Below are 27,027 nucleotides of genomic sequence, written 5' to 3' on the forward strand. Positions count from 1 at the left end.
AAGTTACCTAATTATGAGCCTGTGTACAATACACAAGTCAGGCCAAAGATGGGGATGTTTAAGGGGAAAGAAATTCACTCTGGTAGGACTTCTCTATCACAGTCAGGAAACTCTGAAAGCATTTAAAAGGGCCTCCATTTTGTGGCTCAGCGTGGCTTGGTGGGACATTTTGGTGCTCTGAAGTAATACTTTTAACTCACCTTTTCTCCCATTCAAGGTTTTAAAGTGTGAGAGTTGACAAGAATGCGCTACGGAGCACAGGGAACCCAGGGAACCCAGGGCAAGTTGGGCAGTTGAGCACACAGGTTAACCCGGGGTCTCTGGAGGAAGGAGAAAGCACAGAGGGTGCATCAAGTTAGAGTGGCCAGGTGGTACTCTTGGGAGAAGGATGTGTTTCCGGTTTCAAGAGGCCTTTCCCAAGCCAATGTTTGAGTATACCTTGGGGTGGTCACGTTTTTTGGCCACAACGGTTGGTTTCAGGGACAGGTAATCATCTTTCCACCAACAAACGGAAACAACAACATTCTCCAGACGTCCCCAGCCAAGAAGCACAAGGCCAAGGGTGGAGTGGATTCCCCTGGATAAAGGCACCAGGAATCACTTCAGTGAACATGCTGTTACTTCTGTAAGTGAAACTTGTGAGATATCTATGGAGTTTAGGAACCCTGAAAATCACCTCTAACTCAGAATCAAGGCACAGGGTTGGAGGGAGGGAGACAACGCAAAGGGAGACGTCATGGAAATGGAATCGCTAATCTCTTCAACAAACACATTTCTAAACTACACTCAATAATGCAACCTAAGCCTTTTTAAATGTTCTGTGCCAACCTAATCTTTAAGGATCCCTGCTTTCCCGTAATAACGTACTGCTTTAATGAAAACCCAAACACTGCAAACCCACAGCATGCTCACACTTTCTACTCAACACCAGCATGGAAACATCAATTAATAAATAGGAAACCCATCCAACTTCAGTTTTTTTCTCTCATGGGGTAACTACAGGAGCTGAATGTGCCCATCTCAGAATCCACTTTGTAAATGTTCATGCGCAAGTGACGACCTGAGCTTCTCCGGGTTTGCAGAGATGCCTGCAGTCTCGGTAGTGGTTCTGCAATCGGCTCCAGCTGCTTCAAAGGTCCACTGCAGGTGTCGAGAAGAGCACAAGGCCCACACTTCTAGAGAAGTCATCTCACTGGAGCCACGCGAAGGATGTGAGCCCACTGTGTGAGCAAGGGTGGCTCCACCAAATGGATGCTTTCTCACTCGTTAAAATGCGACTTGCATTTCTGAATTTACCCGCAGTTTATGTTCCTGACCGCCTAAACTTTCATCACCTAATTTAAACATGACAGTAGTGGCAAAATAATGCTACAGATGGAATTTCACCACACAGATACTCCTCGGAAGTGTTACTCTTTGTCAACAAAATAGGACATCTTTATTTACTGTAAAACAGCTTTCTCTCAGCTCAGTGCCACATTGCCATAATCAGGAAGTCACATGGCTTGTCAGAGGCTATGTGATTACTCTTACATTCACCATGTGAGATGGGGAATGCTGAATCTCATTTGCAAAGGTGATCTGGCAAGCAGCTGGACACACTACCTTTCCAGACTTGACAGTTCTACTTGATGCTTCATCAGACCTCTTACCAGAACAAGACTAGAGATCTTTGTCAGGGACCTTCCCAGGGCAAGTAAAACAGAGGCAACAAGTCCACTTTCCCTAGCCACACCAAGGGAAGGAAGCTCACGGGTCTCATGGGTCTCTGCCTGGTGGGCCTTCCCTTCAGCTGATAAGTGAGTGACCATTAGGGCTTGCTAAGCACACCCACCTTGGTGGCTGAGGAGCTCATGGGCTAGCCTAGAACACAACCTGTACACTTGGCTTTGTTTCACAGCCTCATAAGTTCACATTCGTCGCCAGTCCACAAAGGTTCACATATTCACAAAGCCGTATTAGGAAAGGACAACAGACTTTCAAATAACACTCTTCTCTCAAAACAAACAACAACACCCCCACCCCCCACCAACCATTTAAAAATAAGGCACATTTATGTAACCTCTTCATTTGGCATGACTTTACCTATAGCTGAGAATTAGAGGAGACTGTTTCTGGGTAGATTGTGGCACTGTGCACAGACATTTCATTGTGACTATGGGTAGCACCGAGTGATTTTAAGCAGCAGAGAACTGCACAGACCTCCTTTTAAAAAAGCCTTCGCTCAATGTAATATAATTACCAGGAGTACATTAACAGGAACTCTCAAAGCCGATTTCGAGTAAAAACCTAGACCATTAAAGAAACTAAACATGAACCTGCCCTGTAATAAAAAATAAGCTTACAAAATTTATTCTGTACGCAGACATGAATGCAGGTTTACTATTGCCTAGTGATTGCTTCCAGTTACAGTTCAGTAAATTCCTCCACAATTCAATCTTGCTGATGTGACGTACAATGATGAGATTAAAGTAGGTCTTATTGGAAGGTATAGTACTGTTGAGTTTTCCCTTTTTTCCGTATTATTTTTTCACTTTACATCCTGATAGCAGGCTCCATCCCTCTTCTCCTCCCAGTCTCCCCCTCAGATCCTCTTCCCCCATTCCCTCCTCTCAGAGAAATGGAGGGGCCCCCATGAATAGCAACCTGCCCCTGCCGGGCACATCAAGTCACAGCAGGACTTGGCGCTTCCTCTCCCACTGGGGCCAGACAAGGCGGTCCAGCTAGAGAGGAAGGATCCAAAGGCAGGCAACAGAGTTAGAGATGGCCCCTCTCCCACTGTTAGAGGACCCACATGAAGACCAAGCTTCACATCGGCTACATAGGTGCAGGGGGCAAGGTCCAGCCCATGCATGCGCTTTGATTGACGGTTCGGTCTCTCTCTTTTAACTTTTATCTTTATTTCAGTTGTTCACTTTACATGCTAGTCATAGTCTCCATTCTCCTCCCCCTTGACTTGCCCTACCCCTCAGGAAAGGAGAGAGCATTAACCTACCCCAGCACTCCAAGTTGCATCCGTACCCAGCACATCCTCTTCCAGTGTCAGCAAGGCAGACCCACAAGAGGGAAGTGATGGAAAAGCATGCCACAGAGTCCATGCCACAAACAACCCTCACTCCTCTTACTAGGGCACTTGCAAGGAGACCATGTTGTCCATCGGATATCTATGTGTAGAGGGCCTAGTTCTAGTCCATGCGTGGTCCTTGGTTGGTGCTTCAGCCTCCGCAGACCTGCCTGGGCCCAGGTTAGTTGGAGTTGTTGGTCTTCTTGTGAAGCTTCTGTCCACTCTTCCTTCTATCCTTCCCCCAACTCTGAGTCCCCATGGGCCCAGGTTAGTTGACTCTGTAGGTCTTCTCCTGGTGTCCTTGATCCCTCCAGTTCTGGATCAACTTGTGACCCACCTTATGGGAGAGAGCCAACCCCTGACGCTACTAATGATAACTCTGCTATGCTTGCAGACAGGAGCCTGCCCTAACAGTCCTCCCAGAGGCTTCACCCAGCATCTGATGGAAACAGATACAGAGACTCAACAGCCCGACACTGGGCTGAGGGCAGGGATTCTATTTTATCAAGATCAAGACAGAGTCTCTCAAGATCATCACCTCTGACCATGCACTCACTACTACAACATAAACACACTGTTTTGTAAGGCCTGTCCTATTGTGTTGCCTGAAAGAGGAAATAATGGGGTGTCATTAGGTACAAAGGAAAGATTGGCACGTAAGAATATCTACTCTGTAACAGAGAACATTACCTGCTAAATACGTATTAAAAGATCATTTGGTTGAATGATAAAAAACAACCTGTTACTGGGAATTTCATCCAGTCCAATATAGCAGTAGATCACAAATATAAACAACACAGCATATGCCTACAAAGGTACACATTAGTATTTCAGTATACTTCTTGCTAATTTTTAAAACATAAGCATTAAAAATATATTTTCAAGTTGAGAATGTGCTAGCTATACAATTTGTATCCTATCTTTCTTTAGATAATTATTCTTTAAAAGTGAGGTGTTTGTGAGAAATCATTCTGTGATAATACATTCATTCTTTTTAAAATCTTGTGATTTACATGATCATCTCATATAGTACATTCTGACTTTCGACATGTATCCCCCACAAACCCAAATCTTGCAGTTATTCTGTGAGTATGTAGGCCTTGATGAATGCATATGTTCCTTATTCATATCTAAACTGGTTAATTTTTTATTAGTTTGTAAAGGCTTTTTCTATATTAGGGATATTAAACTTTTGCTATGCTTTGTATAACTAGTTTGCCTTTTAACTTTACATGCAATCTATAAATTAAATATTTTTCTAATCTCTGAATAATTACATGTGTGTGCTGATTTGTTTTCTTAAGACAGGGTCTCACTATGTAGTACCAACTGTCTTGGAACTCACTCTGTAGACCAGGTTGGCCTTGAACTCACAGAGATCTACCCCCTCTGCCTCCCAAGTGCTGGGACTAAAGACTGAGCTACTATGCTTGGCTTCTGTGACATATTCTTTACACATAGCACACTCCATACCAAAATTTGATAAATACTTGCTAAAAATGTTCTATACATTAAAAAGAGCAAGTTGTAATCCAATAATATTCGTTCATCTTCCCAGAGCAGAACTATGTGGATTGCTATAAATCATTAATGAAGGCACTTGCTCAAACCCAAAGCTGAAAACACTGCCTCCTAACCAGCACTAAATGATGGTAAATCAGACCTGTTTCTAGCAAAATTTACAAGCAAACTCAGCTGTGTCTTTTCTAAAGACCCCCTTCCTGCTGTACAGGGCTACCCCAGAACAGTATCTCCATTATTCCCCCAGCACTCATTCCTAATTTTCTGTTTTCTGGCAGCTGTTCTCTAACTTACAATAATGTGTGTCTTTGTTTAGAGTTCCTTAAAAAAAAAAAAAAACTGTTATCCTAAACGTGGAAGAAAGCTCAATTTATTTCACTTTGAAACCTGAGAAATCAATAACACAAACCATATGTTAATTACGGGACACAATGATAAATTACAGACCAAGTACCGTGAAACCCTGGTGGCGAAAGCGATGGACGAAGCAGGACAGGAAAGAGGTCCTTTCTCTTAGGGTGGGACCCCCCAAGGAGGACCAAAACGCAGCCATTTCTTAATTCATGCTGACGTAACTTGTATTTTGCTTCCATTCACATTCCTAAGTGTTTTAATTAAGATCTTACAGCATGAGCGATGTCTACCAGAGACCGTTAGTACAGTGGCAACATTCAGAACAGATACAATCAAAGACAAAACCACTATTTATGTTCTTGTGTGTTGCTTATTTGGATCCGTATAGCTTTGCAGTACAGACATAACCCAGCCTGCCTTTAGTATCTGGTTGAAATGCATGTGAAAAAGCTTGAGATTTAGAAGATAAACTGCTGTGAGGTGTGTAATAATTTTAATGGGGAGTTATTGATAACAGTGTTTCATGTATTTATGACCTCGCATGATGAAGTCGTTTTCACCAGGTGCCTTTGAGAGAAGGTTACTGCTAGTCCACAAACCTGCCGTGTTTGTTTTTTTTAATGGCACCCAATCAACTCATTTTCCTTCTGCGATCACCAACATATTCCTTTCCTCTCTGTTCTTCACCTTCCTGACCAGGAATATGTTGTGGTAAAGGCAAAGGAAAGAGAAAAAAAAAACCGAACTGGGCCCACACCTTTAGCTTTTATACCGTTTTCATTTCCACAAACGCCAGAGGTAAGTACTGGTGAATTTTTCAGTTCAAGGTTTTAATATGAACATGTGATATACTACTGCAATGAGAAATTCAGTGGGAAGTGCTCTGGGTGTTCATTCCACGATAACCATATTCACATGGTACCTTAAACTGAGGGAAACCGTTTCCAGATAAACCCATACTGCACTAGGCACAGGCTCGACCTTTAATGTCTGTATTCCCAAACTCAATTCAGGCAAAACCTCTTTAGGCTGGCAATCCTCCACCTCTGCAATGTTCTATTTTAGCTTTCTAATCTGAACTCATTGTGACTACACTTAAGGAGAATTATTATTATTTTTTTTAAATCTTTCTTTTCGTCCAAAAAAAGGAAAAACTTAGCAAGTATTGTCAGGGACTGAGGCGAACAATGGTCAATATAAAATCAGTACGATTACTAAGCCACATTTGTTAGAAGCCTTGAATCAAAGCCTTGAATCAAAGTCTGGGCACTCATGGTTTTTAAGTCACCAGTTTCAAAAACACTTACCGTATCTGAGCATACTGATGTCATCATTAAAACCTGTGACAATGGCTCACTTCACATTTAATATAGTTTTGGTGAGGAGGACCAAGAATTCTGACCAGTTCTACTTGCAAGTACGGTAATGGTTTTCTAATTCAAGACTGAAGAACTGTGAAAACATTAGTGTGCATGAAACAAAAGTATCTTTGAAAGGTCAAGTCATGGTATGTCATGAATGCCTATTTGGAAAGGGTAGATTCTTGAGTCGGGTTAAGGATCTTTAATTAGAGGCTGGACATGGTGACACACACCTTTAATCCTAGCACATGGGAGGCAGAGGTCGAAATCTCTGGGAGTTCAAGATCAGCCTAGTTTACATAGTGAGTACCAGGACAGCCAGTGCAAGTGGGGGAAGGGAGGGGAGGAAAGGAGAAGGGAAAGAGGAGGAAAGAAAGAAAATAATCTTTTGTTTGGAAGTTTCATACTTCTAAGCATCCTTTAATTCATATATCATACTGATGCATTAATTGCTTTCTAACAGAACATCTTAAGGAATGAAAATCTAGGGTTTTAAAATCAACTTCCAACACAGCTGAATTCATCTTGAATCCTTCCAATTTGCTGTTTCTTTTTCTATCAAGGTCTTACTAAGCAGCCTTGCTGGACCTGAGCTCACATTCCTCCTGCCCTGAGCATCAGAATCACAAAGACAAGCCCCCACCCCTGGCCTGTAGCTCCCAGGTCCAGGCCAAACAAACACTAGAGAGGTTAGGGTCATCTCAGAACAAGGAGATGCCTCCCACCCTCACCTGGTGTCATGACACATTGTTAGAACATCAGAGGGCACTTCTCAGAAACTCCCTCCTGGGGAAGGGCAGGTAGGTCAGTTAGGGCAAGACTCCGACTTTATTTGAGTCACGGGGGTGGGGTGGGGTGAGTTAAGCGCCTTTACGGTCCACACTTGAGAAAACAGCACAGCCATGAACAGCTGGAGAAACAGAACTTGCTCTTCACTCACGACATCACACCATCACAAGCCCTGTATTATCAGGTGGTGAGTCCTCTTTGCAAAATCTATTGGGCATCAACATACCCAAACCGAGTGTGGTAGGTGCCAGAGTTTTCAAAGCTGAAGAGTTCTGTGTGACTCTTCTTCCACTACTGAGGGCTTTGAATGTAATAGCATGGCGTCCCTGATTTAAGTACAGACACCCGAATCCAATCAAATCCTTCTCATCTGAGGGGCTTGTCCATGAAACTAATCTTCCTGGAGGATTTTGCTCCAATGGGCGAGGATGGGGAAGAAAAAAAAAGCAGTGTGTGCTGCGGACTTTGATCTCCTAGCTGGCACTGTGGGGTTGCAATGCTCAGTTATACAATCTGTGGGATAGAATGTATTCATTCAACATGTATTTACCAGCAATAATTATTTTCTTAACAGGAAAAAAAAGACAGATTATTCTTTCCTGTTTAGGGATGAAGAAGAAGATACTCTTTTAGATAAGGGAGGATCTGTGCTCTGAGGACCTGTCACTGACAGAAAAGTCAGTGGTGGGAACACAGCAAGTTGGAAGTGACTGCTCAACACAGCAGTGTCTTCCTGATTCCCCAGCTCCCTAACACAGAAGGTTGCCTGAACTCTGGGGGTAAAATTATAAATATACAAATCAATAATGTGTAGGATAGTTTATTTAACGAATTTAAGAGTAATATATCTCTTTGATGTTCCTACTTTATAATGGGAGAGACAGGCAAATCCTCCCCATACAATGGTTAACACAGAGAAAAACAATTTTTAAGTTTAAAAACGAGTGTAAAATACTTGATCACCTGATAGGTATAAGCTTCTGAAAAATTAGGATGAGGCCTGATTTCATCAGCAGATTTCATCACAAAAATGGTTTAACAGAAGTCCAAACAGATTTTGCAATTTAAGTCCGAGCCACATGAAAGAAGAAAATGTTTCCAGCTCCATGAGCGATCAGTTACTGGTTTCATGGTATAGCCAAGCTCTGACCGATAATCCCAGAGACCACACCCGCCATAAAGCATTTACAGTGGAGTAGCAAAGCCGACGGTGAGATGTGACATCCTCCAGGATTTTCTATTACATATTTAAAAAAAAAAAATCTACCTATTACAAAGCAGTTCCCTCGCTTTAGAAAAGAATTTTAAGTCTTATTTTTATTATTTACCCAGACATGCGTACGGGTCTTGGGTGCATATGCCACGTATACATGGGGGTGGATGCTAAAAAAGAGGGGCAACGCTCACCCCTGGTCTCCGACTGCATTACAGGCAGAAGTGAGCCACCTGATATGGATGCTGGGACCTGAACTCAGGACCTCTGGAAGAGCAGCAGGTGCTCTTAACCACTGAACCACCTCTCCAGCCCCCAGTTTCTTCACATGTATCATGGGAAGGAGTTAGGAGGCCCCAGATCAAGTAGCACTTTTGACCTTACTCTGTTTCCAGGAGGGGAGTCACCGAGTGCTACCTGAGCTTTAAAGAAGATGCTTGTGACTCTTGGAAGGGGCTGGTCCACAAAGGGGCAGTGGCAGAAGTGGGATGCTGAGCCAGTCATCTTGTTGGATGGGTTGTTAGGGAGTTGGATTGGCAACTGTCTTTTGAGAATGAAAACGACGAAGCACTTACTGATGGAGTAGAAGGAAAGCAAGGCCTCAAGACTGACACTTAGGTTCAAGGAAGGCTTAGCCCTGAGGAGAGGTTTCCTGGCAGGTTTGTATGTGCACAGGAGGCTGCTGGTGGTGGCGTAGGTGTGTGTACATCTGTATGCATCTATGTGTGGGTGTATATAAGCCAGGGGGCAATTCTGGGTGTCGCCCCTGAGGAACCGTTCACTTTCTCTTCTTTGGGACAGGGTTTCTCAAGGGAACCTGCTTACCAACTAACTGTTCTAGGCTGACCATCGGACGAGTCCCCAGGAATCCTCTCGTCTCTTGCCTCCCCTCCCCGGCACAGGGACGACAAATGAAAATATGCCATGGATGTTTCCGATGGGAGAAGGAACAGAGGGCACTTCCTAGTAGGAGGATGAGAACTGCACGTGCTATTAGGTCCCCACCTGCTCAGAACATACCCTGACCTTTACTGAGGGGCAGGGCTTCCCCCTCCCAGAGACCCCAGCTCTTATCTGTGACACCACAATCTTGCTACTGGGCAAGCCTGCCAACTCACTTCACCCCCTTTTGCGCCCTTGTCCCTTCCCCAGTCTTCCTCCTCTCTGTCCTCTCCTCTTTTTCTCCTTCTTTCTCTCTGCCTGTGCTTCTCCCTCCTCTGCATTTGTATAATACAGCTTCGCCTTGCCATTAGCTCATTCTGTTTTAATCAATCGCTAATGAGTTCATTTCTCTCTACACATTAAATATGTGTTTATGAGTTTGGGATTATAAATGACTGGTTTTCAAAGCTCACTCACCCTGGTTTCCCCCCACCCCACCCCAAACTCAGAGAAAACTTGGTACAGATTTCTCTCCAACTGCAAATTATCATTTCTCAAGGGCCTGATGCCGGCAGTACTATACTCAAAACCAATTATTCTTAACACAGGTCACAGTCTTGATCAAAGTCAGAGTCCCTTTTGTGTGGTGCTAGGCAGGCTCCTGACCAGTCTGGTTTATTCCCACCCCAGGGTGCCTATCCTAAAATTACAGACTGTTTGTGAAACACAACTAACAAACACACTGTAATTCATACAGTTTTCTAATGCATCATAAAGGTCTAGAGTGTGCATTAGTAAATGAGATTAAGCACAGCAATGGTTAATTCCATCAAATGCCACATTCACGCATACAGAACGACCACAGAACTAACACGAATTTCTTGGGACTCAAGATGGAGAGAAAGCCTAAAGCTGGGGACCACGAGGAAGCTGGGCAGGACTAAGGCAGACCCAGAGCCAACAGATGCGAAGAGAAGTCATACAGGGAGGAAGAGTGGAAGCAGAAGTGAAGGGGGAAGAATGCAGGGGCCATAGAGTATTGAGCTCCAGTGAAGAAGACAAGCCAGAAGCTACCATGGCCTGGCCTGTCCAACTTAAAATTGCGGCGAGAGTCATTCTTAATTAGTCACTGTAAACCAAGGCCTGTCTAAAGGAGAAAGTGTCGTGACTGACCTACAAAGCTCCTTACACCAGAATGAATGTTAGTAAAATGCCATTTTGCTCATTAAAGGAAATCTAACCCAACAATCTATAAGGCATCTTTCACTATGTACTTACTTCCTTTTAACATTTTAACTCTAAAAATAATTTGCATACATGGGGGACAACACTGTGCAGACACTAGCACTAAAAATCAATAGTCTAATCAATTATTCTAGACATAATGTTAACTAAAAAAATAAAAAAATATATATTTTTTTGCCCAAATCTTTATCATTATTGGGGAGTACTTGCTCTTTGAATCTCTCGCCTTGTTTTTGGGATCACCTTATTATGCAACATCTGCTCTGAATTTCAAATGTGATAAACAGTATGAGAGTTGGTGGCAGATGGCTAATGACCAGCAGTGACAGGGCATTCAAGCCTGCCTTGTTTTCTGAGAAGCGATATTTTCATGTTAATTTGTTCTGTGTCCTGCAAAGATAGGACAAATCACCTGCTGTAATTCGGGCAAAGTGGAGACCACCGGGAGCTGTGAGGGGAGGGGCCGGGGTTTGGTTCCTTTAAGAGCAGAAGAGGAAGATCTGGGAGACTCATTTGCAGCACAGGGGACCAGTCACTTTGCATTATGTCAAGCAGAGAAGGATGACTCAGCCTCGGGCATTCCAGCCTGACATCAGAGCCACGTTTACTGCAAGCAGATATTAGTCACGAAAACAGATATTTCCCAGAGGCAGAAAACAGGTGCTATCAACAATGTGTGTTGGTCTCTGAAGCCTGGGTTCTGTAAAATAAACCTAATAGTACATTTTATCTCTTGCTGAAAACAGTAAGACCAACAGAATCTACACGTAACATTCAACTGAAGATAAAAAGAAATCTAATCCAGTGAGAAAATTACAGAGATATAAACTCTGAGCTTAGGTTCTTTTTTTTTTTCCTCTCTCTCTTTCCAGCTCCATAGAATTCATTTATGATGGAGACACAAGGACATAATTTTTATCCCATGACCCCATGAGTTCATATGGTGTTGAGCTCAAAATACCCTGCCCTGTGTTAAAAAGGCCACTGGTCTGTGTGCTTTATTCTCATGAAACAATATTCTCCATTTCACTAAGTATGTCGCATGGGCTCAGTAACTACGGAGTAACATCCGCTATGTTTTCAAAAAGTTTGTACGTTAGTGGGGACACTGACTGGATCCTAAGAGAGTTGACACACAGGCAAGGGCAAATGTCCAACTGGGTCAGCAAGAGGGCAGGCATCTTGAAGGCCTGCTCTGGGAAAGAATACCTCACAAGGAGTCTCTCTCCCCAGCGCCCTGCCATATGGCTCCCTTTACCTCGGATGACTAAGGAATACGGAGAACGGACTGACTCTTTGACGCTCCTTCTGGCTCCCTTGTAATTTAATGGCAGATGGACACAAGGAGGTGACAAGTAAAGGCAGAACTCAACGCCGCAACTACACAGATCTAAAGGCAACAGGCTGAATTAAAGAGAGGAAAGCCAGCCATGCCAACAAGGTCGCACCAGACCGTCGTCTTTATAATAGGGCGGTCAACAGGCTCTTCTATGCAAATGTCATCAGACAAGAACAGACGGGACCTACAGACATCAGGCAAACCTTCAAGGTGAGGGTTATCCATTATTATTTTTGACCGCAAACATTTTAACTAGAAATTTTTACTTTAAAAAATGTTGGAAAAAGTCTCTTACTGTTTTCATTATTATTATTATTACTATTATTATTATTATATTACAGCTTTTAAGAGACAATGTTCAGCTCAGGCATAGCCTGTGAATTACTTTATTAATTACTATTAATCACTTTAATAATGTAATTCACAGCCATGAACTGATGGCAGGATGTCTTCCGCAAACTGACCTAAATATCAACCTGCACACCTACATAAAGCTTCGTAATTTTTTATTTTCACAAACAAATCTTTGAGACATGCACAGATTGAATATATGAACTGGAAAATGAAGTTAAGGAGAATAACAGGTACCACCATTAAAATGTTTTCCCATTAGACTTAAAGAAAGAATTTGTTTGTAGTCAATATACCTCCCAGCTTGCTGACCACAAAGGGCAGAAGGCATGTCTTAACCATCTTTCAATCCCAAGACTAAAACAAAAATCAAAACAGGAAGGTCCAAATGACCATTCATATTTGCATAATACCTACATGCCTCAAAATCAGCATAATTACAATGTATAATGTGTTTTTGAGTGACATTTAAAATTATATCTCTTAAAGACCGAGAACCACCAGTATAGAGTGAGCTATTTCTATTACATTATACTTTATAAGATTAAGACCTGATAATATACAAATAAGTAGTTTTAAAGAATTTTAATTTGCAACTTTAACTGACCCTAAAATTAAACTAAACTACAACCCCACTCTTTGAAGATCCCACTTGGTAGATGGAATAGATTATTTTCCATCCTTTAAAGATTTTACCTAGTTGACATTCTGAATCATATATTAACTTTCAAAAACACCAATTCTGGCAATTTCACAAGGAAAGAATGCTAGTTTCCCCCAGGCTGTAAGAGTGGCTAGTCTGACCAAGCAATCTGAGGCTTTTTGGTACCTTTATGGTTTCTGAGGGTACTCCAGGCTCTGGGACTTTATCCAAGTAAGTGGTCAGGTCTTGATCAACATGCTCAAACACTAGTGTCAGTTTTGTTTCTCTGTCTGTCCGTGACACTGTGCATACATCAAACAACCTAGAAGAAGAAAAAAACAAAAACAAAGACAGAATGAGTAGGTGGAAATAAGCCAACTAGTAGCTATTCGTCATACCTGGATTCCACCACATAGTTGGGGGTGCTCCTTGTGATCCTATCTAAAGGGATTGACGGGATCCGCTCTTTCTTTACCCATACCAAAGGTCATCAGAGGGGCTGTGTGAGCCAGGCCATCCAAGTGGCAGTCACAAAAGCAACATGACTTTGCCCAGAGTATCCAAACTGATTAAGAATCTGTTGATGGAAAGAGCTTTAAAAACCTGTAATCCAGGCAAAAATAATTCTAACAATTCTTAGCTCACAGGTTGAGCAGTATCAGAGGCCAGCGGAGCATGCTTTGGAGACAGCAGACTCTGCAGAAGTTTCCTAGAACAGCCACGGCTGTGGCAGCCACTAGGACGGACTACGGAGAAACATTTCGAAGACAGACTTCTCATCCTAGTGAGACAAATTACTGCCCTAGAAATGGCATGCTTTCTTAGTTTTAACACCCCAAATCTCCCGTAGAATCACCAGTGTAAAAAAATTTAAGGCTGAAGAAAAAAATTAACCAACAGAAAATAACTGTACGTATTCATCAGATACCACGCGGAGTTTTGATACATGGGGGGGAACTAGTATACGGAACAGTGACTATAACAAATAACGCACTACGTACACCCCAAAACTTCCCAAAGTATGGATTTCAAACGCTTACAGGCTAAGAATATAATAAGATGGGTCTGCTAGATAACTTGGTTATTATGCAAACACTGTGAAATGCGAAAGGGGGAACGCACTGGAAAAGTAATTAAAACGAGGGTGAACAAGTATTACAGAAAGAGCCTTCCACGATCCAGGGAACCTTCAAGCCCAGGGACAAATGTGCTTCAGTTAAGCACACTGCGTGCGTCATGCACGACAGCCTCACCAAGCTGTCTGAAGAACTAAACATTCCAAAATTAAGCTGTAAGGAAACCTGAGATGAATGTAACATAAGTAGAAATGTATAAAATGCTATTCGTGTGATGCTTTCATTTAAAAATTTAAAAACGTAAACTGTGTGTCCACAGTCTGCTCGCCAAACCATGGGCTCACCACATTGGCTCAATCTCGATGCACTTCTGTCAAATTTTCAAGGCCTAGTTAGTCTACAGGGCCACGCCCCTGTGTTTCTGGGGTCCTTGGGCTTCAAGCTTGGTACTTCTTTCTGAATCTTCACCAAATTTTAGCAACACCTACAGGACACTATAGTCAATCTTAATCTGTAATAAACCGTACAAAGCCCACACTATGAAGGCTTGCTATTACGCACAGTTTAACATTTGGGGAGTCTGAGAAAATTGCCCTCTGAACTTGGTAGTTTGACCATTTGCACACAATCTGCTTTGAGCTACCTTATCACTCTTAGCAACTTCTTTCAACTACTTCTTCTCAAAGGAAAGAGTTGCAAAATCAGAAAGCTCTGATTTGCACCTGTTGTTTCTGTATTTGCAATAAAACTGTAACAAACAAAAAATGAGATGTAGTGAAATCAAATAAAAACACTACATGCCCATTACAATTGAGCTTCCCAAGCATGACTTTAAAAACTAAAAATTGATTTAAAATTAATTAATTAAAATAATTATATTGTTTTTAACTATTAATTAGTTTATTCACTTTGTACCCCAGCTGTAGCCCCTCCCTCATTCCCTACCAATCCCACTCTTCCTCTCTCATCTCCTCCCATGCCCCATTCCAAGTCCACTGATAGGTGAGGTCCTCCTCCCTTTCCATCTGATCCTAGCTTATCAGGTCTCATCAGGACTGGCTGCATTGTACTCTGTGGCCTGGTAAGGCTGCTCCCCTCTCAGGGGAGAGTGGTCAAAGAGCCAGCCACTGAGTTCATGTCAGAGACAGTCCCTGTTCCCATTACTAAGGAACTCACTGGGATACTGAGCTGCTATGGGCTACATCTGAGCAGGGGTTCGAGGTTATCTCCATGAATGGTCCTTGGTTGGACTATCAGTCTCAGAAAAGACTCCTGTGTCCAGATATCTTGGTTCTGTTGCTCTCCTTGTGGAGCTCCTGTCTCCTCCAGGTCTTACTATCTCCCCCTTCTTTCATAAGATTCCCCGCACTCTGCCCAAAGTTTGTTTATGAGTCTCAGCATCTGCTTTGATACTCTGCTGGGTAGAGTCTTTCAGAGGCCCTCTGTGGTGGGCTCCTGTCTGATACTCCTTAATGAAGAGTGTGCTGCTTGTCACTTGCCAGAGTTAATGAGCAGCTCCAGTTCTTATTAAAGGGTATCTCCCCCATATATATCTCCTGTGTGTGTGTCTGTCTGTGTTTGCTGTTACTAATATGATGGGGACATAACACAGTTGAACCAAGAGGCCACCTGTTCCCCAAACCGTTGTCTTAGAGATTACCTAACAGCTCTGGCAGTAGGCAGTGTTGCTACATCTCATCGAAACCGTTTCAAGACTCCTGTATGACACAATCTATGAATCACATTTAACCACCCAAGCTGCTCTTCGTTATGTAATACCTCGCTCTTCAAATTATTAATATCTGCTAAATGTCACCTAAGGTAACTCGGCTCTACACTCAGGGAGAAGACAGGGAGGTGAGCTCGACAAAGCCACTGCTAATTGCCTTAAATGAGAAATCGGGGGGGGGGGAGAATTGTAATTAATTTAAACAGATGAGTGGCAGTGCATTTAGCAGAATAGTATTTTAGTTCATGTGTGTTAAGTATTTCGCCTGCCTGTGTGTACACGTACACACACACACACACACACACACACACACACACACACACGATACGTGTGTACTTGGTGTCTCTGGAGGTAGAAGGCTTCAGGTCCCCTTGAACTAGAGTTACAGATGGTTGTGAGCCAGCCTATGGGTACTAGGAACTGAATCCATGTCTTCCCCAAGAGCAACAAATGCTCTTAACGGCTGAGCCGTCTCTCCGGCCCCTACTGTAGGTGGGTTCTTATGCATGTACTTACACACTGTTAGCTCTAAGAAGGGAAGTGCTAGGTAGAAGTTGCTCGTCTGGGTTCAAGGAGATACAACTTTTAAATTTTAGGTGTCACTGTTAATTTGGAAAGCAGAGGATACAACAGTCTCCTTAGAAATTCACACTTCACGCCAAGGAAATAAGCAACAGACTCCGTGCTCCGAGGCTCCAGTGTGCGCCATCAGCAGTTAATAGGTGGACCTACTTCCAAGGAAATGTTTAGGGAATTACTGCTCCTCCCTATAACGTAAAGCTGCTTTAACTGTTCAGTTACATATAATACACAGATACAGTATGAAACATTATACCAAAAGTTAATAAGTGTATTAATTGTAATGGATACAAAATACATTTTGAGCCAACTGTTGTGAATATTAATTTTGGAAGTTTTAGAACATAATACCAGTGATATCTTTTTATCTATGGCTCCGTCTAAAATTATTCCAAATCAAAGAGTCATTTTGGTAGGCCAAACACAACAGATATTTCAATATAGTAAGTTCCACAGAACCCAATTCAAATAAACCACGGTCTTTGGTATTTGGCTGAATGATAATAACTACAATCTATTTCTACACACCAATGGGGAATGTCACCAAGCTGCCTGTATCCCCTGGACTTGCAAAAGAAAAGAGCAAGACAGGTCAGACCACTTGAACATAAAAGCTGAGAAATAACTTCCACTGTATGATCTCTTATGTTGGCTGACATTTATGACTTTCTGAAATATTCAGTAAGCTGACAAAAATACCATTTCAATGACCACATGATTACATTTCCATAGGAAGGATGTAACCATGCTGTACAGACCAGGTGCAAATAAACAATGACTCTCTGATGACCTTCAGAGGGAAATCACCATTCAACATCCACCGCAGGCTCACACCATCTGATCTGAGCAAACAGCCGTTCAAAGAGTGGAAACGCGGAGCTGGGGATCTGGGCCAACAGTCGAAGAGTGTGCTCACTGCTCCACCACAAGCTCCAGATTTGGTTCTCGGCACTCACGTGGCAGCTCACAACTGCCTAAAATTCCAGCTCCAGATCTGACACCCTCTCCTGGCCCATAAGGGCTCCTGCACACACATGGTGCATATACGCTCATGGAGGCACACACATACGCATAAATAATAAATTGTTTTAGAGAGTGGAAGAGAAGCGGCTCTCAGTACTTACTGAGGCTGTGCACCCAAGTCTAGCAGAGTGAACCCAATCCAAAAAATACAGGTGGTTACCCTTTCAGAGTGAAGCCAGACAACCCCTAACTATGCCACCCAGTGAGTCCAGTCTGCGCGACACTCGGTTTTCCTGCTGTCCTGGTGATGCGATGATAATCTAACAGAACAGCCCCTGGATTAACTCTGCACCCTACCCACTGTAATTCCTAATGGCGGCTTCCTGTTCACAGTCTCCATCGAATTCACTGCTCAGAAGCTAGCGAACAGGCAAGCTGCAGGCAGCTCATGGATGGGACTGCATCCAGCAGGTCCGGGATTTCCAAAGTTTACAATTTACAAATGTCTCCCAAACAACCGAGTTCTGTAAACACAACCTCTGCCTTTCTATTGTGGTTCTAAGAAAAGGGAAATCTGTATTATTTGCTGTGATTATACCATGACCCGAAGCAGGAAGTTCTAAGAGGACTTTTTTTCCTGTCAGGTTTCCCTGACCCCCACACGCTCTTCACTGTTTGGATACCAAGCAGCTCGAGAGCCGAGTACTGTCTGGCACAGCGGCCTAAGGGACATAACAAATTCTGATTTGAACTAGAGCCAGTACTTGGGATTGAGAAGGTTGTTCTCCCCATATCTAACCGTGGAAGTCCATGCGCACTTTTGGTGGGTACGACTTGTGCCCAGTCACTGCTCACTCGTGCACCTAGCCCCACATTGCTGTTCTCACGCATGAAACACAGGCTGGGGAGGTGATGCCTCGCTGGCGACAGGGGAGGCCAAACGCCACAAGTATGTGCCACCAACGGCAAGGCGCACCAGCACCTGCCACACGCGGGCGCCACACTCAGTTTAAAGTTTCTGACACATACGGGGAAGGGGAAGCATGTGAGCAGGGCTGGGCAGTCATGACGACTGATGGGTGGTAGACGGGAGCCCGAGAACTGGTCCAGGGAACCGGAACCTGAGACTAAAACTCTCTTTACACCAGCATTACTGAACTGGTGAGACACACCCTCACCACTGCGTCCGTCCACCTACCACAGAACGCAGCTGACAGAGGACTGGCCAGGGACTGCAGGGGACCTTGCTGAGTACCTGAAGCTTCGTCAATCTGATCTACTCTCTGCATTTAGAAAAGTTACCTGAGCCGGTGCAGTCACATTTCTGAATCTGAAACACAGTGAAACCAGCTCTAACCCCTGGGAGATCACGTACGCTGCTCATATACAGGGGCTCACCCGGAAACAATGTACAGTAAATAGTGTTAATGTCAGCGATGTCTAAAAGAAATAGTCACGGGACTCCTATCAGTATTCTGAGGTTACTAACTGACTTCAACACATCATTATCCGACCTCACATGCCTCCTACACAGTTAACACGACAGTTAGCCCATGCAGGCGGCACTAGTGTCCTCCACAGCCTCGAGCCGTGAGTCATAACTCCACTTGGGCTTGAGCAGCTGAATACTGGGTGGCGATATATTTAGCAACAGAAAAGGTTTCTGAGCATCCAACAACCAGAATGTAATTGAAAATTAAAAACTAACATACTCAAGGGGTTTCTGGCTATGGCCAACTTGTGTTGCTGCACATGCCCTTCCCACTGCACACAGCACAGGCCCCTTGCACTGCACACAGCCTGAGCCCTTCCCACTGCACACATCCCGAGTCTTTCTCACTGCACACAGCCTGAGCCCTTCCCACTGCACACAGCCTGAGCCCCTTGCACTATACAGAGCCTGTGCCTTTCTCACTGCATGCAGCCTGAGTCCCTTGCACTATACAGAGCCTGTGCCTTTCTCACTGCACGCAGCCTGAGTCCCTTGGACTACAGAGCACCTGCGTGCCTCACACTGCACACAGCTTGAGCCCTTCGCACTGCAAACAGCCAGTGTTCTTCCCACTGTTCATGCCGTCGGGTTCCCCAGCACCAAGGAGCCCCACTTCGGAACTTCTCAGCTCAGACTGGCATGCCAGGGGCGCACTGCTTGCTTTTCATGTAAGAAGCCTTGTGTGTGACCCTCACCACGCTATGAACATAATATGTTGGCAAATACCTGCAATCTCAGCCCTCAGTGAAGGCAGGAAGGATCCTTTCTGCATATTAGATCAAGGCCACCATCAACTACATAGTTGAGTTCAGGGCCAACCTAGTTTCAAGAAACTAATTCCTATTTGAGGTTTCTGATCTGACCAGACATTTTATGGAACAAAAATGAGACAGAGGAAGAAGAAGACAGACAAGCAAGCTCATCACTGATAGGAGTAAGGACCCTAGAACAGGAAAAACAAGTGAGGAAGACAGAAAGACTTAAAGTAATATAAAGATGCATAATTCCATTCAGTAAAGGATGGGTCCAATGCTGGAGGGCATGCAACCCTAAAACCCACAATTAACCCCATTCCCATCGGCTACTGGTGGAAAGTACAACTACACCAGCACATCACACTGGCAAAACCCTCAGGTCGGGGAAGGCCCTTATGCATATCTAACAGGGGTAGGGGGGTGAGGTCCACACCCTGTGTCCTTCACCACCGTGTCCCCACTGCTGTAGTGCCCACCAGCAAGGCCACAGTCCATCTCCCCCCAATGCCTTCAAGGCTGCAGCCATCGACTTTTGGCTCCTACTTACATGCACCTGGCAACTGTGGTTCTCTTGAGTTAGTTTTTTTGTTTTGTCTTGTTTTGCTTTTGACCAAAATATGTTTCATGATGAACTGGGAATCCCCTAAACTGGGCAAGTTTACAAGATGTGACTTGCTCTACAGTAAATACTGAGAATAAAGCAAACAACAGAATTTCTGTGTATGGAAACATTCCTGAACACGACCAGTAACGACTAGTGTGACAGTTAGGTCACAAATAAGCTACTAAGGATGGCTCTGTGGGTGGATGGGATTTTGGGATGTCTACATCCTGCTTTCCTTACATCCAAAATGAACAAACGAATGTAGAGTAACAGAAACCAGGCCTGTGCCACTGTCCTACAGCAAACACTAGCGCATTCTCCCATTAGCAAATGCAACTCTTCAAATCTGGCCTGAACCAGAGGCAGAAAAGAAATGAGGTTGCAATCTCACTCAATTAAGTTAACTGCATGGTATTTTGTGGAGAAAAAAAAGGAAAATGATACTGTAGAGCGGAAACAAGAAAACTCATAAAAACCCTATTTTGGGTTTTTTGTTTTAAAGGGAAAACAATAGTAGCAGGACTGAAATATTTGATTAATAAGCCCTGAGTCACCCTATGAATCATCATCTCCATAAACCTGAGAGAGAGTTTGCACTAAGCAGCGAGAAGTTGTTAAGTCTTGCTGAGCCCAGAACTAATGTATAAATTCTGAAAGTTCGAGAACTTTAAAGCTGACTCCACCGAAAGAAGAAACCTGCCAAAGCTGACTTCTTGGGACTGGATTTGAATGAAGATTAATCCAGCAACCCCGGCTATAGAACATTACCGCCTTCCTCTCTCTTGAAGTCTCTTATCAGACACACTCTTTACTTACACAAGTGCCCGCAAATGACAGCTGACCTCAACCACACAAAGCATCTGGGTCAGAGCAGAGGACCAGACGCCAGTGAATGGCAAGCCCCCGCATCTGGGGCTAAGGGGACAAGGTAACACGGTGAGTGAACAGACCAGCTAACTTTAGAAAGCGGCCCTGGACGGGAAGTACCAGCTGGATTTCCCTCTGCGCCCTCCACGGCATTCGCATTCGGTGAGGTTTCAGACACCCAGCGCGAGTATTCACAGAACGGCAAATGAATGAATCAGAGTTTCAGAATGACAGCTCGGGAGAAGGTCAGGAAGCACAGGGGAAGTTCTTACAGAGGTCACCAACATGAAGGCTGCCCGTGTGGAAAACTAGGCTAAACCAAAGGGTCTAAAACAGACTGAGCAATTAGTTGCCGAGGACTGGAGCACAGGGTTTGGTGGAAGAAAAGGGAACAAACGCTCATGGGCTCTTGGTTTCTTGCTGGGGTGAGGAAAACGGTCTAAATTTAGATCATGGTGATAGCTGCACAAACCTGATAAATGTACAGGAACAATCACTGAGCCGCATACTTACCCAGGTGAATTTTATGGTGCTCATACTGTACCTTAATAAAGATGTTTAAATACAAGCCAGGAAAATCGGGCTAAAATCAGCAGGAAAACGTTTCGCACTTTGTTTTACCGCCCGGGGCCAGAAAGTGGTGGTGAAGGGGCCAGATTTTAAATTTCTGCTGCGCTGCAGGAAACGCAAGGGTCTGCGTTTGCAGAGGACTCGGCGTGAGCGCCACCCCACATGTCTGCACGCATGCTCACACACACGGGAGGGGAGAGATGGGCAAAATGCTGAGACAATTTTCAGGGAAAAACTGAAAAGCTGAAGACTACCGCTCTACTGCCCTTTGTGTTCTCCCCTTGACTAGTTAGAAAATGACACAACCAAAAAGGGCCCGAAACAGATACTCTGCCTCCAAGCATAGAAGAGTTAAGAGGTATTTTTAAAAGCGAAGTGAACAGCTCTGGCTGGAGCCACACACAGTGCAGAACATTCTGGACAACTTTCAACGTTCAGTTCTCTTTCCATTTCTGACCCGTAAAAGCCCCGCTTTCCAGCTTGGGCCTCTCTTGAGGAAAAACCACGAGGCAGCCAAAACTAGGGAGCCGGGTGAGGGATGGAGACAGTGTGCACAGTCTGAGGAGCGGGAACAAGTTTTACCTACGCCACATGCCAAAACTCTGCCAGTCTCACATCCTTGCGAGGTGAGTCACTTGGTCCCGGCTGGCGCTCGTTCACTCAGGTACTTAGGGCTGGGTTCTCATCTGATGAAGCAACCCTTCAAGTCCTTTCCTTTTAAGGAATCACAAACGACCACTAAGTAATAACTTAAAATGGAACTTAAAAAAAAAATCAAGTAACACTAACAAAAACAACCAGTGACACAGTATTCAACGTTGTTCAAAATGAGCTCACAGCAGTGATTTTCTCTCTCTCTCTCTCTCTCTCTCTCATGATAAAACCACACCTTAATAATGGTCACCCGTTACTCTGAGAATGCAAATTGGTAAGGATCTTTCTGTGTGTACTTACACACACACACACACACACACACACGCACAACATGGCTCTCATGATGCTTCTGTAGGCTTGCTGGTACAATCCCAAACATGTAAACAGAACAGCACGGGCTCTGAAGTATTCTGTTTCCTGATCGTGCCCTCATCTATGCTTTCAATGAGAGCTTACTAACTAAAACAGCTTTCCTGAAGATTTGTTCACGTATGGATGGTTTGTCTTTGTCTGTTATCATGCGTGTGCCTGGTGTCTTCAAGAGTTCAAAGGAGGAAGTTGGATCCTCTGAAACTAGAATTACAGATGGTTTTGAGTCACCAAAGGGTGCTGGGAACTGAGCTCAAGTTCTCTGCAAGAATAAATGGAGAGCTTACAAACTTTTAATGAGAAAAATAAGCTCTGTTTTAAAGTAGGAATTACAAAAAAAGTTTTCTTATTAAAATTTCCTTCTTTTTCTCACGTCTTTGAGCCAGGCATGGTGCTGCTCGTCTTTAATGCCAGCACTTGGGAGGAAAAAGCAGGAGCATCTCATGAGTTCAAAGCTAGCCTGGTCTATAAACAGAGTTCCAGGGCAGTCAGGGCTACACAGAGAAACCCTGTCTCTAAAAACACAACCCCCTTTAAAGGGGGAAAAAAAAGACAAGAAACAAAACAAAACAAAAACCCAAAAAGTGTTTTTTAAAAAACTAAAAGTAAAACAAAAGAAGTGTTTTTTTTCAGACCTTTGACTTAAACTTGCTCCTCTGGGTTTGTTGAAAAAAAAAAAAATCCCAATCATAAGACAACGCAGTCAGTCCTGATAAGACCTGAGGGCTAGGGTCAGGTGGAAGGTGAGGAGGACCTCCCCTAACAGTGGACTGGGAAAGGGGCAGAGGGGGAGAAGAGTGACGGAGGGTGGGGTTGGGAGGGGATGAGAGAGGGGCTACAAAGTGAATAAATTGTAATAAATAAAAAACTAATTTAAAATATAAAAATAACCTCAAAAAGTCCTGATCATTAATCCTGAAAATATAATTAATTTAATTTTTAATTATTTTATTTTTTAGATTAATTAGTTTATTAACTTTTTTAAATTAATATTTTAAACAGTGCCAATTCTTAACTTTGATCTAGGAGAAACAACAGGCATGCCATTACTTTATCAATGATAACATACAATTTTCAGCACTTTACCCAATACAGAGCAACTATCAAAAAGATAAGGCAACAAGTTAAAAAATCTGACAGAACTGGAAACTGGGAGATAGATTGGTCAGGAATGTTTGTCCGTTTTCCAGGTACCCGGAAGCCAGGTACAAAGGCTAAGAGGTAAGGTGGTTGAGAAGGTAAAGACGCTTTGCTCGCCAAGCCTGATGACGTGAGGCCCTGGAGTTCAAGCCCTGGGATCCACGTGGGGAGAACTTCCTCCCCCAAGCTGTCACAAGATGTCCTCTGATTGCCACACAGGTGCTTTTAACCATCCTCATCTACCAGCTCTCCACCCACAAAAGAAATGGATAAATAAACAGAATTTTTAAAATATTTTTGAAAGGCTGAGTGTGCTTGAAAGCCCACCGAGAATGAGGCAGAGCGGGGCACGTCCCCCTGGGGGTTTATAGTTGGCCAGCTCAGCTTACTTGATGAGTTTCAGGTCAATGAGAAACCCTCTCTCAAAAAACAAACTAACAAAAACCTAACAGGAAAAGAAAAAATGGACAGTGCACACATATGAACACACACACGCACACCGACACACACAAACACTTTAGCAGAATTACAGAAGAGAAACAATGCTAGCTTACAGAATCTTAAAATAATTCTAACAGTTCTTATGCAAGCCAAAGGAAAAAACAAAACAAAACAAAACAAAACAACCAGCAAAGATAAACTATGGGGTTTTCTAAGCAGAGGGAGCTCTAGAGTAGCTCTACAGAGTATTTTTATAGATGGGATAACAGGCAAATAGAGAGCAGAATGGACAAGCTAAAAAAGTATTGGTATTCTACCAATACCGAGAAACTGGCAACCAAAATAACTAAATGGCAGTTTTAAAAGTCCTTATAAAAATGACACTTAAAAATCCTACTTTATAATTAGGTTTACTCTAACAAAACTTCTAAGTACTGCACTGTTAACAACTTAGACAAAGACTAACTATTTAAGACCACTAATGGAAAACTATATTAAAAGACAAGTGGGCTGGAGAGATGGCTCAAGAGTTTAAGAGCACTGGATGCTCTTCCAAAAGTCCTGAGTTCAATTCCCAGCAACCACATGTTGGCTCAAAAATCATCCAAGATCTAGTGCCCTCTTCTGGCCTGTAGGTACACATGCAGGCAGAATACTGTATAAATAATAAATAAATAAATAACTTTTTTTTAAGACTGGAAAACGATGCACTCAAAAATACTGAAAGAACTATTATCTCTTAATAGCTTAAGCATATGGACTTGAAATTGGGTTGTTTTGCTGGGTATAAAAACTTGTAAATAGTAAAGCATGACTTCCTATATTCCTGTAACTCAGATTTATTTTTGAGTTTGATCTTGTTTCAGACAAGGTAAATATACACCGCATTAGCAGCAATAAAAAATTAAAGAGAATAAGATACTTTTAAAGGTAACTACAAGCCAGTATTTCTTTAAAAACACAGAACTCCTTTATTTTGAACATATTAGGCTACTGGATATTCCAAATAACCACATATTTTTGGATACTGGATTCTTCCTCTCATATGCTCCCACACTCTGTGGTGTGGGGGGTGGGGTGGGAGTGGGGGGGTGTTACCGCTGAGGCTTAAGGTCAGAACTTTGCAGCCAAGGCAAGCACTCTATGACAGAGTTATATCTGAAACCTACCTCATACCATTTTTAAAAATTACTGTTGTCAATAGGATTCTTGGTAACGGGAACCAAAGATTTTTCTGACTTTTTAAGCATGATACGCTGCCGATCTTCCACTGCCTTGTGGAGATTTCTGTGCCCACTCTCACTGCAGTCAGCTTTCTACAGAAGACATCTGATAACAACCTCACATAAATTAACCAATACGTGCCTACTAAGTACTTATTTTCTATGAATTCTACTGAATGCTAGCAGAAACATAAGACAAAGTAAATGATCATAAATGGTCCAGAGCCCCGCAGAGAAGGCAGACATTAAAAAAGATAAACAGCATCTATTCTGTAAATGCTGAGATGTGTACGTGTTTGAAAATGCTGAACATATATAAGCAAATGGCGTTTGAAGAGAAGTAAAAGGCGCACCCAGCCTTGAGAAAAGTAAAGAGTTTGCTTTAGAAATGACCACGGAACTATCTTAGATTACTGGGAGTTTTGCAAACAAGTGGTAGACTTCCCACTAGAGAAATCTTGTACATCACAACAAACTTACCCTCTAGAGAACGGCTATCTATTTTCACTTTCGAATACCTCAATCTTCCAGCATGGGTAAGAGAAGACTAGCAAGAAGACCAAAGAGGGACTGCTGCTGCAATCGCGCAGAGGAAATAAAGAAGGCCTGTCCTGAGGAACTGGCAACAAGGACAGAAGGGAGAGTGCAGATTCCAGAAATACTTAGGAGGTTGACTTGGCAGGACTTGCTAAGTGTCTGAATGTGGTGGGGGTGGAGGGATGGGAAAGGAGGACAAGCCAAGGATGACTCAGAGGCTTTCGACTTTGGGGACTTGGTGCCACCCCATGAGATACAGCAGTGTTCCCAGACCTTGGGTTGCGGGGGAACTGTAAACTTTCCGACAACTTTAGCACTCCGATGGAAAGTTGTCAACCAGACGCATAAACATAGCCCAGCATCCACTATAAGCACCTTTTTACGAAGAAAATACACTTTAAAAACCAAAATATGAACCAATTTAGGTTCAAAAAATTAATTCACCACAGAGCGCAGCTCTTATTTTCTAACTACATCACAGATGATGGAAAATTGGTACCAGGCCTCAGACCGACACTGGAGAGCCCTGAGACTGGGACACAGAAGCTGGGCTCAGTAGTAAGAGTATGAGTGGAAGGCAGAAGAGGTAAGGCGTGTTCTCACTAACTCCCCCACACCTACAGGGGCATCAACCCCAGGTTAAAGTTCAAACGTTACCAAAGGCTCTGAAGAGGAGACTTCAACTATGCCTCATGGGGAGTGGCCTGGCAGCAGAATCTCAAAGGCTAGCCTGGAATTTGCCAGATAAATAAAGGAAGCTTGGGAAGCTCCCAGTAGAAGGAACACGGAGCCCAAAGGTATTCAGAGGTATTCAGGTATGCAAGGAGACTCGTATTTACGGAATAGTGGACAGCCTGGTGATTTTCTTGGAATGGATGAGGGAAGAGCTGGCAAAGTACACAGGAAAAAAAGATTACAGAGCTTGATCATCTAGGTTCTAATAAGTCTAGAAACACTCTTCTGGGAGGATTTCACGGTGGGGTAATGCTACGGGCGGAGGTGCTGCTTGGACATGACACTCTGGCGGCACAGTGGAGGGTGGATTACAGCGGAGCGGAGCCGAGGCTGGGGAAACAGGTAGGGAGTAGGAACTAGCTCCCTAAGAGCAGGGCAGCTAGCACCTAAGCTCTGCAGCAGAGTACTGGGCCAGGTTAACACCCAGCCTGCTTAAAGACCTTCTGCTGCTATCTGTGAAACCAGAGTCACACATCACAGGATGCTGTGATGGAAAAAGTTAGCAGTATGCCATCAGCTTCTACAAATCCC

At 43.5% G+C, this 27,027-nt stretch overlaps 1 protein-coding gene across 2 annotated transcripts in view; it reads right to left on the minus strand.

The window, feature by feature from the left end:
- Positions 1-27,027, minus strand: part of Cdk6 (cyclin dependent kinase 6) — a 185,040-nt gene that overhangs the window by 123,762 nt on the left and 34,251 nt on the right. For both annotated transcript variants that reach the window (XM_060373992.1, XM_021653232.2), the window contains one exon: positions 12,949-13,084. In XM_060373992.1, coding sequence (XP_060229975.1) covers positions 12,949-13,084 — 136 coding nt within the window. The remainder of the gene's footprint in view (positions 1-12,948; positions 13,085-27,027) is intronic.

The sequence above is a fragment of the Meriones unguiculatus genome, chromosome 21 (assembly GCF_030254825.1).
Source record: "Meriones unguiculatus strain TT.TT164.6M chromosome 21, Bangor_MerUng_6.1, whole genome shotgun sequence".
Lineage (NCBI taxonomy): Eukaryota > Metazoa > Chordata > Mammalia > Rodentia > Muridae > Meriones > Meriones unguiculatus.